Source organism: Macrobrachium rosenbergii, chromosome 3, assembly GCF_040412425.1.
Source record: "Macrobrachium rosenbergii isolate ZJJX-2024 chromosome 3, ASM4041242v1, whole genome shotgun sequence".
NCBI classification, from domain to species: Eukaryota; Metazoa; Arthropoda; class Malacostraca; order Decapoda; family Palaemonidae; genus Macrobrachium; species Macrobrachium rosenbergii.
The window spans coordinates 32,269,480-32,284,201 of NC_089743.1; the positions used below are offsets into that span (position 1 = coordinate 32,269,480).

The 14,722-nt window shown below is 37.4% G+C and overlaps 1 protein-coding gene across 1 annotated transcript; it reads right to left on the minus strand.

The window, feature by feature from the left end:
- Nucleotides 1–4,640: 4,640 nt before the first annotated feature.
- On the minus strand, nucleotides 4,641–6,819 carry LOC136853989 (la-related protein 6-like). The gene has a single exon (XM_067129937.1). The coding sequence runs from the start codon at nucleotides 6,611–6,613 to the stop codon at nucleotides 5,180–5,182; it is 1,434 nt and encodes a 477-aa protein (XP_066986038.1). The 5' UTR covers nucleotides 6,614–6,819; the 3' UTR covers nucleotides 4,641–5,179.
- Between the last annotated feature and the right edge of the window lie 7,903 nt (nucleotides 6,820–14,722).

The window sequence follows — 14,722 nt, forward strand, 5'->3', positions numbered from 1 at the left end:
TTAGATGATGATGATTATTAATAAAAAAATTATGATAATTTCACTTTAACTTACAGTTCATAAATCTATTTCCAAATGCTTATACAAATAGCAGCTCAGCCGTCTCCTACCACCACCTGAAATCTCTGGTATGAAAAGCCGGCTGCCGACCGCACCTAGACCCTGGCTTACCGGCTGGTCCAGAGCAGGACCCCGTGTCAGCACGACGGACACCAGACGGTTACAAACTCAGTTAATCATGCTGTGCGGAAGCTGTTCTGTCATTATCCAATAATAAAACCAAACAGAAAGTGGGACAGAAAGGAAACGAGATGACTGGTAGTCAAATCACTGATTTATTGAAACAAGAAATCACCTTCAAATGCACTTGTAGACACCAGTATGCTACCAGTTTGATTTTTCTACTATGGGTCCTTGCCGAAATATTCAGTGCTAGATCAAGATCCACAGGCATGTCATAGAATGGGAGTGGGAGAGGGCTGGGAGGCAAAAGGGAAAGTTTTGATGGTGAATTCTAAAGAAAAAAAAACATCAAAATCTCTCCAGCAGCTGCACATCAGTAGTATATTTAAAAAAAAAAAATTCGTGGTTGTAGCAGAGTGTGAGAAAAAAAAATAATTTCTCGGATTCGACTGAAGCAGTAGACTTAAGCTGGAAGGGTTGGGGAGGGTGTTCCGGAGGACCCGTATCAGCTGGAAGGGTTGGGAAGGGGGATTTCGGCAGACCAGTATTTCCCTTCCCCCCCTCCCCCCACGCTGTGAGCCTGCGCATTATGTGTTGAGAACCGGAAGCATAACACCCTTTGAAGACACCTCTTGAAAGGAAAACCATTTTATATCACCAAGTTGAGACATATCGTGGAAAACAGCATATGTACGAATTTTCTCACGTAGCTAGGTTCAGAGTTCAAAAGATAAGTTAGATAAGTATACTTTAGTTTCACCAGACCACTGAGCTGATTAACAGCTCTCCCAGGGCTGGCCCGAAGGATTAGACTTATTTTACGTGGCTAAGAACTAATTGGTTACCTAGCAACGGGACCTACAGCTTATTGTGGAATCCGAACCACATTATAGCGAGAAATGAATTTCTATCACCAGAAATAAATTCCTCTAACTCTTCATCAGCCGGCCGGGGGAATTGAACTCCGGCCCGTCGAGTGACAGTCTGAAGCTCTACCGGCTCACCCAACGAAGAGCTATTTAAAAGATAGGACACAAATATGTTCCGGGACCGGTCAATCAGTAGGCTATTTGCTATTTGCGGTCAGTATTGATAATATAAAAAAATTTCTTCCTCTTTTGTTATCCTTCTACACACACACACACACACACACACACACACACACACACACACATATGTGTATATATATATATATATATATATATATATATATATATATATATATATATATATATATAATATATATATATAAAACCACAAGTATATGATTTAGTATCAATTCACTATACCTTGGGAATAACAACACACAAGAGGAATTATGATTAATGAGTGATTCTGCGGCAGCCAGGATTCAAACCTTGTTTGGGTTTATATATTCCACATTGATTTTCTCTGACAGGGGCGGCTCCAGACAAAAATGAACACAACAGTCACAGTCATATTGGAAATATGAGCTTCCTGAGCAGAAAGTTACACACAGTTCAGCACTTCGTGAATATTTAGGCCGTTCATTTCCAGTACCTCTTTTACACCATTTTCCCAACCTATCTGAGATCTTCCTCTCTTCTGTCCGCCTAACTTCCTAATTTTAGTCTTTTCACCAAACTCTACAATTCTTTCTGTATGACGAGACCAACTCAAAATATTCTTGTTTCATCCTTCCACCCATGCTAACCTTTTTATCACTTTATATCTCCATTTCTCACCTTATCAGTTTACTCTTAAACTACATATACTGCCCAAACAGCGTCAGTGTGTTTTCTTTCATTTGCAACTATCATCTAATCCTCACTTCCCCCCGGGAAAGTTAGACGAACATTCCCCTCATACAGTCTCACCTGTGTTTTCATAGACAACTCAGATCTCTGCTCTATCGGATACGCTCTCTGTTACCATTTTCGCTTAACCGTTTCTGTGACTCATTTCTCTTATCACCATTATCCATTATACTTACTTTCAAATATTTATATGATCAACCGCTCTATGCTTTCACTATCATAGTAACATGCATTACTCCGCTTCTTTGATTCTGTTCACTTCCATAGCATTACTCTTGCTCATACTTGCTCTCAGCTTTCTCCTTTTGCAAACACTTTCAAACTTTTACCAATTTCTATACTTTCTCTTCACTACCGTAACACCTACAAAGAATCATTCCACACTCCATTCATAATTCGGTTTCTTATCCCACGGCTTTGCAATTACATTTACTGTCCTTTCGCTGTTCGCATTACTGCGTCGATAAGAATATTGAACTTTCAGAGACAACATGCACCGAAAAAGACAACTAAACTAGATTACTCATACACAAACATTTTATATATATATATATATATATATATATATATATATATATATATATATATATATATATATATATATATATATATACACATGCACATACACATATATACAAAGTATTATGTGTGTGCGTGTTTGTGTGTTTGTGAGTGCGCGAGTGCAAATAACCTAATTTGGCTGTGTTTTTTGGTCACATATAAGACTTCATTGCTGCATAACTACGACAGTCGTTCTAGTTTGGCATAGCCTTCGTACAAAGGTAATCTTGGCCAGAGTTTTCCTGCTCCATCACACTTTTGTGCTCATTCATTTGTTTAGTGTTTATTAATTTTGTTTGTCTGTTTCAAATGATCAGATGCTGTTCATTATACCTATAAGTTTATGTTACCTGATAAAGATAATTTATTTTTTATTATTTTCAATGAATAATTAATTTCACTTTTGTTTGACGCTATTCGTTATTACCTATGTCAAAATCTTTTTTATTTATTTTTATCTGTTACTGTAAACAGTTCTGACCTCTTTTTCTCTTCTCTTCTTTGATTTTCTCAGGCAGAAACGCCTGCAGTCAATCCGTGGAAGAAGCCTGCAATACAAGTTCATGACTGTCTGTTTCTTTCCTTAGAATGTATAAACACTAACACTAGTAACAATAACAACAGTAAGTGACACTTGACGCCGATTTTAACGTTTGAATTAAAGGTGCCAGTCAGATAAAACTCCAATGTAGAATTCATCTGCTGAAATTCCTTTATAGTCAGTCTTGCTTCAGAAGAAATTTCGCTCAAATTAAACACTTTTGAAATTAAATTTCTAGGATTTTTTTATGCTTAAAGCAATCTTCGATGCCGATTTTATGTTGGTATTAAATTCTGACGTATAAAAGTAACTTTCTAGCAGATTTTGATTTTTAAAATTTGCTTTTAATCGATTTTAACATGAGTTTGAGCTCTTTGCTAGATTTATTCGCCGGAAATAAGTTTCTGGTCTCCTTTGACGATAATTTTTAACTTCTTATGAATTTCGAGGTTTGACATCAACTTTCAAACCGAATTCGTTCAATTAAATGAATTATCCTAACTGATTTTAATGATTAAATTAAAAATCACAGATGATTTTGCTTGAAATGCCAGCCCATTCCTTATTCAAGCATTTTAATCCGAAATTCCCACAGCTTTTGAAATTGAAAAGTGGTTTCCTTTCCCGACGTTCCAACTTTCTAGCCAAATATAACATCTGAATTAAATTCTTAGTCGATTTTTGGACGTGGCAGTCATTCCTTGGATCATATTTGACGTTTACAAAGAACTTATCAGAATTTGAAGTAATGATGAACGACGTGGTCGATTTTAAGGCGTAATGTAAATTTCGTGGCTAGTTTTACGAGGTAATCTTCCTCACAAGAGGACAAAGTTTCGAGGATTTTTATTGTTTCAATCCACGTTAAATCCGTTTCGTAATGCAGTACTCCTGTCGGTGGTCTCACAGCCTAGAACTGACCTTCAGCTCCCTTTACGTTGCGTGAAATGTGTTTGTTTGCAATTTGTACGTCTTCAGTGAACTCCGCATTCTTTCTACCAAATGTCGCTTGCGCCATACCATCACTGACAACTCTTGGTGTCAGGCTTGTGGCTCTTTGCCCTATGAATCAATGACTTCATAGACATAGAATTAATGATTGATGTCTGTCATACTCTATTCTCCGTCAGTCACTGACATTATGAAATCATAGATGGTGGGTGTTTTCAGAGTACTGGTTTTGTTTTTTTGTCTTTCTAGTGAAGCCTTAGAATTACAAAAGGAGATCTCCTCATGTCCAGCCTTGGTTAACTATGGTTATTGTTGACCAACAATGTCTTTATCCTTGAATTTCCCTTCCTGTGGACGAAAGATTATATCATCCTGCTGAAATATGTGTCATTGTGCAGCGAAATCTCTTCAGGAGAGGGAAAGGGCGATTTGCTTTTGAGCAGCTGCAGAGAAACCCGAAGGAATTATTCCGGCGTTTTTTTCCGTTTGCTGGAAAATGTTAACTGTTGTTCTTGCAAAGCTTCTAGCCGGTTTGTTTTGGCTTAATGTGTTACGTGAATGCCAAGGCCATCTGATTTGTTTGTTTATTTCTGAATTTACGTAAATGGAACAAGAAAAATTCACAATATTGTGGGGGTAATTTTTTATTGCGTATGTAATTTACGATAAGTCTTCACACTGAAAATATTTTGTAAAAACTGGAATCCTAATAAGACTGATTGTACAATGGCATCCAGTGCGTTTTTATAATGAATTCATCCTCAACACAAGAAACCGATTTGTATGAAATATTTACAGTGGTGATACACTTCACGAGATGACACTAGAACTAATTTTAAAGCAGTACAAATATATTGTTACATAATTATCATACAGTATATACACATAATGAGAATATAATTAAATAAATAATATTTTTTTTATTATTGTTTACAGTTGAAAATGGATTTATTTTTACTATTAAGGCGTCAGTGATTGCAAGTCATCCATTAAGTAAATCAATTTCATGTAAATAACGTCAGAGCCTCAGATATTTGGTTTGTCTTAGTAGCAAGAATTACAATATAATTTTGCGGAACATATTTACAAAGTTGCGAGCTTGTAAATCCGATGCAAAATGAATAAATAGATAAGTAAATATATAAGTAAATAAAAATACGTGGCTCTAAATCATGGAAGGTATGTTAGTGACGTCGTGTGAATTCCTGCGGGCAAATCCTCGAGTGCCATCCGGACCTCTAGGAGAGCGAAGGATACCGAATTGTTGTTGTTGGGCGCGACGGAAGACTGTAGGAGAGTTAGGAGTGGACAAGCTGCTGCCCATGGGCCTTCGGTAATGAGGCTTATATAGAGGCTGTGGGGAGAGGGTCCTTGGGCCCATCCTCCATGACATTCTTTTATTTGCTCCTTCCTCGCCGTCGGATGCACTCGACTCTCTCTGACTATTCCTTTGCCTTGATCGACTACCTTTGAGACGCGAACGGAGCTCTTCGGGTTGCACCCCATTTTCACACCTGCTGGGAATTCGCCCTTTGGGTGTAGGTGAGGGCGCTGGAGACACCCTGCTTGAATGCCCTGAGTTGCGTTCGCTTCGTCGGCTACGCTTCAAGACATGCAGTGTCATTGGTGGTTTAGCCAACTCTCGCAACGCCTTTGCAGCTCCCCACACATCTTCGTACTCGATGATGGCGCTGATAGTGGTCGCTATTTCGGGTAACTTACTAAGCAGAGGTTGAAGTTCTGAGGGTACTCCTCCCCCGGGTTTAGGCCTCACGACATGGAGGGAGGCCACCCCACCGTACAACCCGAAAAGAGTGGCTAGACACCCCATAGAGGCGTGCGTTGGAGGGACATTAACAGCAACGAGTGCCCTTGACGAAGGCGCGTCGTACAGTAAAGATGAAGGCAAAAGCTTTACACGTCTCACTTTTGTACCGTCTTCGTTGACCTTTAATTTAGTAGACTCTCGCAGTGCTAGCGCTAGTATACGCCAATCTCGCGATAATTTCTTGACCTTTTTGTATCCAGAAAGTAACTTAAGCGAGATGTAGCCATCTTTATGCCTCTTGACGTGTTTGAGAAGGAATAAATCATTGCCGAGGCCTTCGTCACTGAGATATTCTTCCACCTGCTTGACTAAGGCGGCCTTCAATTCTGGTGTCACAGACTGAACGTCTACCTCATGACATGAATCCCCTCCCTCGCTAGTGTAATCCGACCCGATGTCTGTCGAGGTGACAGAATCGATTCCCGACACACTGAGAAGGTAGGGAATCTGCAATTTCTCGGGAAATTCTGTATCGTCGTCATCTTCTTCGACGCTGGTTGTTTGGACAATGATGTGTGGTCCACCGTCACTCTCGGAGGAAGTCAGGGAATGTTTCCTGTAGAGTTCCTCACTTCGACAGGTGTTCACGCTACTTTCCGTATCAGCATCAGACATTACCTTGTTCGTGCGTCCCCCGGGCCTCCTGACAGGGCTCCTGCGGTACGATTCTGCGACGGCAATGCCTTTGGAAAGCGGTGTCGTCCCCTGTTGGCGGAGGATTGGACGGTGCAATGGCCAGAAGATAACTGGCTTGGCAACCTTTGTGGACATGGCGCTGGGGTTGGAAGACGAAGCCAAAGAAATGAAATACAGAGTTAAAATGCTTTTCACGGTGTTCCCACGCACAGATCCCGACTCGCCTTTACTGCTTCTCCTCCTCAAAGCTTCCAAATAAGTCAAGATGAGAGGACAAGTGTGTCATACAAGAAGTGTGTTAGTAACTGGCGTTCAACCGTTTCTTGTCTGACGCTTGGCTGGGTCAGCAGATCTTAATATACACAATCGCCGAACTTCCAAAATGACGCATCACGATCTTCATGTCATTATTTCGTCACATATCTTCAAGGTTCTCCAATGGCCCAGTTTGATAAGAAAGTTCTCTCCATCATCGTGAGAAATTTTAGAAAGCCAAACGGCTGCTGCTTGGAAGGTGGAAATGACTAAGTCGGTCGTCAAGAGAGAAATTATCATTGAAAACAAAAAATATGTGATAAGGCCTTGACATAAAATTATGAATTAGAAATTCACTCATTACTTCCGTTAGTGAAACAAAAGAGAAAAAGAGGGAAATTATGACTGGAAGATATGATTAAATACATCTTTGATAATTCTTGCAAGAATAATATTTTTCTTCAATGCCATCACCTATATACCTACAGTTTGTATTTTTTCTTCGCCACCAACTGTAGGTCTAGTTGAAATTTAATCTTTTATATATATTTATTTAGGAACTTCCATTATAACAGAATTAGTGAAAGCCTCACTGTTAAGCTCATGTTTAAATGAGGTATGTGGGAAGAAATCATAAACATGATTTTTGCATATGAATGTGAGACCATTAAACAGATTATTTATACTTACAATTCATCGGTCTTCGAACTTTCCAGCAACCCTTTTTCAAATTGTATTCTTGCATTTCAGTGCTACATGAAAAGAAATTTCGATATGAAAATGTATGGTTATTTTGTATTTATCTACAAATTTCACATGAAGTATATTCCGTTTTTTTTGGGGGGGTTCCATAAAGAGGTTAAATATACGCAAGCATCCAAAAACAAATTTGCATAATATGAGCATTTTATTTTATTTTATTTTTTTCTGTCAAATTGCGTTTATGTAATTGACACTAACGTAAGAGAGAAGAGTAACGCAGAGGGAGAGAAAGAGGGGGAAGAAAAACATTCGCGCGCCGGTCAAAGAAGCCATAGGAAATCGTTCCAGTATCTTTCGATGTAGTATTTTGTAGGAGTGATTCTAGATAGATTTGGAGACTTTTGTTAAAATACTTTTGGGTCATGTGACTGTCAGTGGAGAGAAAATTCGAATAGGTCTTCTCGCAATTCTTTAAAAACATTTTTTGGGTACCCCATAAAACTTTGACTTGTTTCATTTTCAAAAGGTAAAGCTTCCAGGTGACGGCAATTATGCAATACTGCTATTCGAAATTACTACAGACTGCACTAATTACAATAAGACAATTTCCATCCTTTCAACGCACTGTAGAATGTGATTCTTTAATCTTTACAGGGTTTCAAGGCGTGGCCTAATGGCAACAAATTAGGTACCTGTGATACCACTTTGGATATAAAAGTTATGTACAAGAAAAATCTCGATGTGAATTCAAGTTTGTTCAGGTCGACATTTACGGCTGTCTGAACTTGATTAACCCAGAACTTTTATAAATAGAATAAATTATTGGGCTTAATGACTTGTTCTTGACATTTTCTAAGTGATTGTAGTAAGTTTAGACTTATTCTTGATGTCACACAGTACTTCCCGAAGTCATTTGTTGTTGTAGACATTAGTAACGTCTGGAATCAACAGATAGTGTTGTTAGTCATTGGGATTTGAGGCAGAACTCTGGGAAAAACCTACAACTTACTGATATGTGATTTCGTTCATGCTTCCACTTAATGAATCTCTGTTCATAGGTAATGAAAAGCACCACAGTATTGTTGCCTACTGAAGAGATGAGGGTGTGAATATCACATGCCGTAGATCTCATGCTGTACCATAATTTTTGCAATGTCTGGATGTCAGCAACATCTTGTTTCTCTTATCTCCCAAGAGCTTCATTTTAACAGGCAACTGCCACTGTTCTTCTCAGTACCTCTGCTTCTAATGTTAGTACGCACTACTCACTACAATATCAGTATCCATCTTATGTCGAGGTGCCACGATGTCATAACACCAAGTTGCCTCGGCAGTGTCCAGGGTACTAATGCTCATACACTTAAGAGGCTCTGCTACTCCTATAAAGGATTGTGCACTGTTGCTTTAATGTTTCTGTTTTTAAACACACACACACACACACACACACACATATATATATATATATATATATATATATATATATATATATATATATATATATATATATATATATATATATATATATATATATGTGTGTGTGTGTGTGTGTGTGTGTGTGTTTGTGTGTGTGTAAACAAGTGTCTTTGTTCATTTTGCTTTTAATTTTTTGCTGTATTTTTCCACGTATTTTTCCTGGATCCCCTCTTTTCGATATATTTTTCCACACTAAGAATTTCACTTTGCCAGGTAGACATTTTTTATGTTCCATGTAAATATTTGCACGTTATGAATAATATAATAATAATAATAGTAAAGACTTGGCCAAAATCTCTATTTGAAAAATACGCTCTGATTATTTTAAACATCCCATCGCTTCAGTGGCAAGAAACTTAGGATAAATAGCTTTTTCTAGTCTTCTGTTTAACCATCATAAGACTATTTCGTACAGTTATATTGACCAAGGCTCCATACGGTTACAGTGACCTTGGGCGCCCATCATCTGTAAAATGAGTCCGAAGGGAGACGAAAGTCTGGGGCTTCTGCCGAGGATCCGTTGCTAACACTTGGTTGAACACTGCGCCTTCTTTTTTTTTTCCCCGTCTTCAGCGAATGGGAAACAAGATTTCTACTTTACCTTTTACCAGGAATCGAATTCTGTTTTGTACTGAGTTACAAGTTAGCGAGGAGGCAAGAATATCTTACTTCGTTATAGCGCTTATTTTTCTGTAAAATCAAAAGTACTAAAATATCTATATCTACATCTGTCTACCTATCTGTATATTATACATATATATACTGCATATATATATGTAATTATATTCGTTATCGCTTTGACGCATGATTTATATGTTTAACATCCCAAAAGAAAATTTAAAAATCCTGACCTGCATCGCCTGTATCGCTGAGCCATTTTCAGCAATATAGCCGAAACCGGTCAGGATTTACACCCTTTCTCATTTTTCCTTCTGGATAATATATAACGTGTATATATATATATGTATATATATATATATATATATATATATATATATATATATGTATATGTGTGTGTATGTATGTATGTATGTATATATATATATATATATATATATATATATATATATATATATATATATATATATATATATATATATATAATGGAATGACACCAGGGAACTGCTACTGCCCAAGTCTTACATATGACAGTTGATTCTTGGATGAATCATTGTGCAGAAAACTTCCGCAACATTAGCTGCTTCATTCACCATCACAGAAGGCTCATCATCTGCATGTCGAGCTCCCATATACACACTGCACCAGTCAATTCTATCTTACATGCTATTTTGCATTTCTGGGAAATTAAAACCCTTCCGTTTCAATACTTCTCTCACCCCATCCATCCAGCACTTTCGAGGGCCTCCTCTCCATCCTAACACTTATACAATATTCTCAACAAATTATCTTCCTCCATCTTTTCTACATGACGAAACCATCTTAAAACTTCTCAGATCCATCCCATCGTATGAAATACAAATATGGGCAATTCTATAGAGGAGCTCCGCACAGAGATGTTTTATTAATAAAATTTATTGACTGAACAATATAGATAAGGGTGTATATAATGGAGAACTGGTGAGATCATTCGTGAAATTTGCCGTCTTTTGTTTCTGGTTTTGCGTTCATCCACGAGGGTTTGGTACTAAAAACCGAGTTCTGCGGAGCGTTTCTGTAGAATTACCCAAATATAATATACAAATAATATATTTAAATAGCATAGCTTCAACTTCTTCCTTTCATTCCAATTCAACATCCGCACTTCACTTCACTTCTATAAAGCAGAACTGGATCAAAAATGCCTTCTTACATTCCACCTTGGCTGCCACGGTTATTCCAAGTCTCATCCCAATCTTTTGCACATGCTCTGATACCTATTGTGCTTCACTTATTCTGCGAAAAGCATCTTCCCTCATCCCTCCATCATCCATTATATTTAAGCCCAAATGCCTTTATGAACCAACCATCCCCAATTTCTCCACTAAATATGTTAATTTTCACCCTAATAACCTTACTTTTGCGTAGCCTACAGTTTCTCTCCATTTTCTCCTCTTGCAACACTTCCAAACTCTTTTTACTGATTTATGCAGTTTATTTTTACCGTCTCTAATCAAGTGTACAGGTATATCATCAGCAAAAATAATCTATTCCGTACTCCATTCATGACTCATTTTCTTATCCCATATCTTTGAACATATGTCTGATTTCTTTCCTCTGACTCCTATCTTTCCATCTATAAAATGCTAAGATGTCAAGTAAAGAAAACACACCACTGTCGCAGACCCACTTTCACACCAACGCAGTCACTCACCCATCATATATCCCAACTTGTTTTGTATCCATCATAAAACTTATAACCATGCTTATCACTTATGAACCATACCAAACACCCCCGGTACCCTCCACATTGCCCCGGTTAATTCAGTCATCAGCATTTTCTTGGTCCATGAGTGCTACATACAGCCTTTTCCCTTTTACTTTCAAACTTCATAAAAGCTGTTCCAGAACAAACAATCCAGTCTTAGTAGGAAAAGAAGAGCGCAGGTTAAGAACCACCACATTTTATTTGCGACGCGCTTCGTTGTTTCTTCATAACATTTTCAAGCCTAAAAGAGACATTACAGTAATTGTTAAAAGATTATACAATCATTATTGGCTGACAAAGCTGAGTAAAGGTGACAGCAATAGAGATAACTGATAAAATCTTTAAAATGATTTCCAACAGTATATAAACTACCTATTGGGTAAAACAGAAATTGAACAGTTTACATTTTAAACGAATTATTAAATATAATTTATAATAAAAACAAGGTATCAGATGAATTGTCAAGGTTAAGCTCTGATTTTCTAAAAAATATTTCGATCGACTCAGAGATTCTCAATAATGATTCTTCATTACAAGTACCAAGGACACTCAAATTTTCTATTCCTCCACCTGTATTATATTCCTCTATGTGTTGTAAAATCGGTGATCCGGTTGGCTTGGCCAGCAAGCAACCAGTACGAGGAGAAATGCCATAAGGTTCGGAAGATCTTGTCCGGACTGACCTCTTGGAGTGGCCAATATAGGTGGCGCCACACTTGTAAATACAGGTTGTGCCAGACAAAAGGTCTGAAGTAGTTTATCCGTATGGTTCAACAACGCTTGAATAGTAGGGTTGTTGGTAAATATCAACTTGCGGTTAATGTGGGAAACTATACTTAAACATATTTTTTAGTTCTCTTGTAACGTATTTAGAACATGGATCATTTGTATATGGTAATTTAAAATACATAGTCAGTTTATCAACCCTTGGTATATCTATTTTGCTGCTTATACCAAGAGATTTATGTAGGAACTTTTTATTTCTTTATATATTATGTTACTAGGATAAGCATTATTTTTGAAATAGTTTAAAAGAAATGTTATTTCTAAGTCGAATAACTGCCAGGAGCTGCAAAGAGAATATGCTATATGTAATAAAGTCTTTATATTATTTATTTTAAAATTAAAGAATGTAGCACTTTGGAATTCATTCCAAGACCGCACACACACACACACACACACACACAATCTTTCTTGTTTAACCCACACTTATATTCCTAACCAATCTGTCTGTCACTTATGTTATTTTCTTGATCAAAATCTCACTTCCATGGTATACCAAGAATGTTAGGCCTGTAGAACTCTTACAGTCACCTCTGTTACGTTTACCTTTGTACAATGGAAAATTATTCCTTTTACCCATTGCTTCAGAACCTTTCCCTCATCCAAATATGCCATTTAAAGCCTGGCCAGCCACTAAAGCACACTATCACTGCTGTACCACAGCATTTCACTTGTAATGACACTAAGTCACGGTTTCTTTCCAGTCTTCAACCTCTGTATTTCCTTCCTCAGGTCCTCAGCAGTCCCATCCACAAGCATTCTTAACCCTGCTCTGACCTTTTCCACATTTGTGTCATTCAGTTTTGCCTCTCTTCTATCCTCATTCAACAAATCTTCAAAATACTCACCTCATCTATCAAGGACTGCATTCACTCCGGACGGCATCTATCTATTTGCTTCTTAAATTCTGGGATCCATTTGTTCATTAGCCTTTCATTACCCTTACTTCCTTATAGAAAAAGTTCTTGTTTCCCCTAAAGCTCTTGTTTCACCTTCATTCCCTATATTTTTGTTGCTTTAATTCTTTTTCTCTCTCATTTTCTTCTTGACTACTCTAGCCATCTTCCTATATACTTGTAAACGATCATTCCTTCTGTCATGCAGTTGCTCACCAGATAATCTCTTTTATTATTCTTTAACTAAACTTCTCATCCTCAGCTCTCAATTTATTGTTTTTATTCCCCTATCCTATCCTCCTGTATCCACATACTGTTTGTAATGCCCCATCACAGAAATTCTCCCGTAGGGGTAGTGCCGCCACTTTGGCCCCTAGCTGCACCCACTTTTTAGCCTTTTACTTTACTTCCATTCTTGCTTCCTTTATTCAATCTTGCTATTATACCTCTTTAACTTTTAAGAGGTGCAAAATAATGAGCAGGAGGAAAGTTACTGCTACTTCATTCAGGACGCAGGCCGTTTATATAGAGGCGGACTGACGTCACACAGAGGAATACAATAGAATCTTGGTGACCTGAGGTCAATTACTCTCGACAATAATTACAATGGATAAATACAAGTCATGTAAAAGAAAGTGGACAATGACTGATCTAACAACATTCTAATACATGTGCAAAAGAAACAGATACAAAATAAGTTAGTAACAGGTACAAATTTTTACATAGCTAAGCGTGGTTGATTCAGTATGACTGATCCTGCTTGGGTATTGAAGAAAACGGGTCGTTCATCATAGAAGACTCGCTCAGCGGGGACTTTACAAACTATCATTTCTTAGTGCAACTGTGGGGGTTTCTCCCGTTCCACCTTTAGATCTTTGTACTTCATCTCCTTCATACTCTGATTCTTTATCTTGCTGTACAACCACTCCTACTCCCTCTTTTTCACTGTCTGTGGTGCTGTTTGGCCAAAAGTGCCCCAGTGCTTTACTTAACAGCCTAAATATTAAATCAATCAGCCATAGAATTTCATAAATACCTCAACTAATTCTTCTATCTCTGTGCCTTGAACCTTTACCCAATATATATATATATATATATATATATATATATATATATATATATATATATATATATATATTCATGATATTGCCTTTTAATATGCATATCATTTTATGATTTTGATATATTTACTGTTCTGGTTATAATGTATTATGGTAATGATAATAATTGTTGAAGTATCATATATGTAAAGTCAGATCTCAAAAGAGTTAGTGATTTGGGTAACTTAACAGTGTAATTTAAAATTGGTAATATGTATTAATAATAACGTAGTATGTGATCGAGCATTTTGTCCCCTAGCAACAAGTGTTCCTCTGTACTCGTGATTTCATATGTCGTGTTTTGGTTCGGTTGTCGTCGCGAGAGATAACGAGTTAACAAGCGAGGGAATGACGATCTAGTCGTGTAAGGTTTTGTCTCGTACAAGAAAAGACGAATGATTTTGCAATATTTCATGTACTCTTCTTGAAACCAACTTTGGTTCTTCGTCTTGTTTTGAAAGCGTGCTGTTTGTGGCTGCCATCTGTTTGGATAGTGTTGAGATTTCGTTAAGAGCTTCGTCCCATACGAATTTCTGCTAGAATTGCATATGCCTTTTTGAAAGTAAATGCACATATCTTAATCGATTACGTCATGTTTTGTAAGACTGCGTTGCTCTGATTACGTATTGTTTTAACGTCGTCTGCTTGTTTCGTTTCTAACTGGAGTCCA

Excerpts from the sequence above, each read along its gene's own strand:
- LOC136853989 (XM_067129937.1), bottom strand. The coding sequence starts at position 6,613 with ATGTCCACAAAGGTTGCCAAGCCAGTTATCTTCTGGCCATTGCACCGT.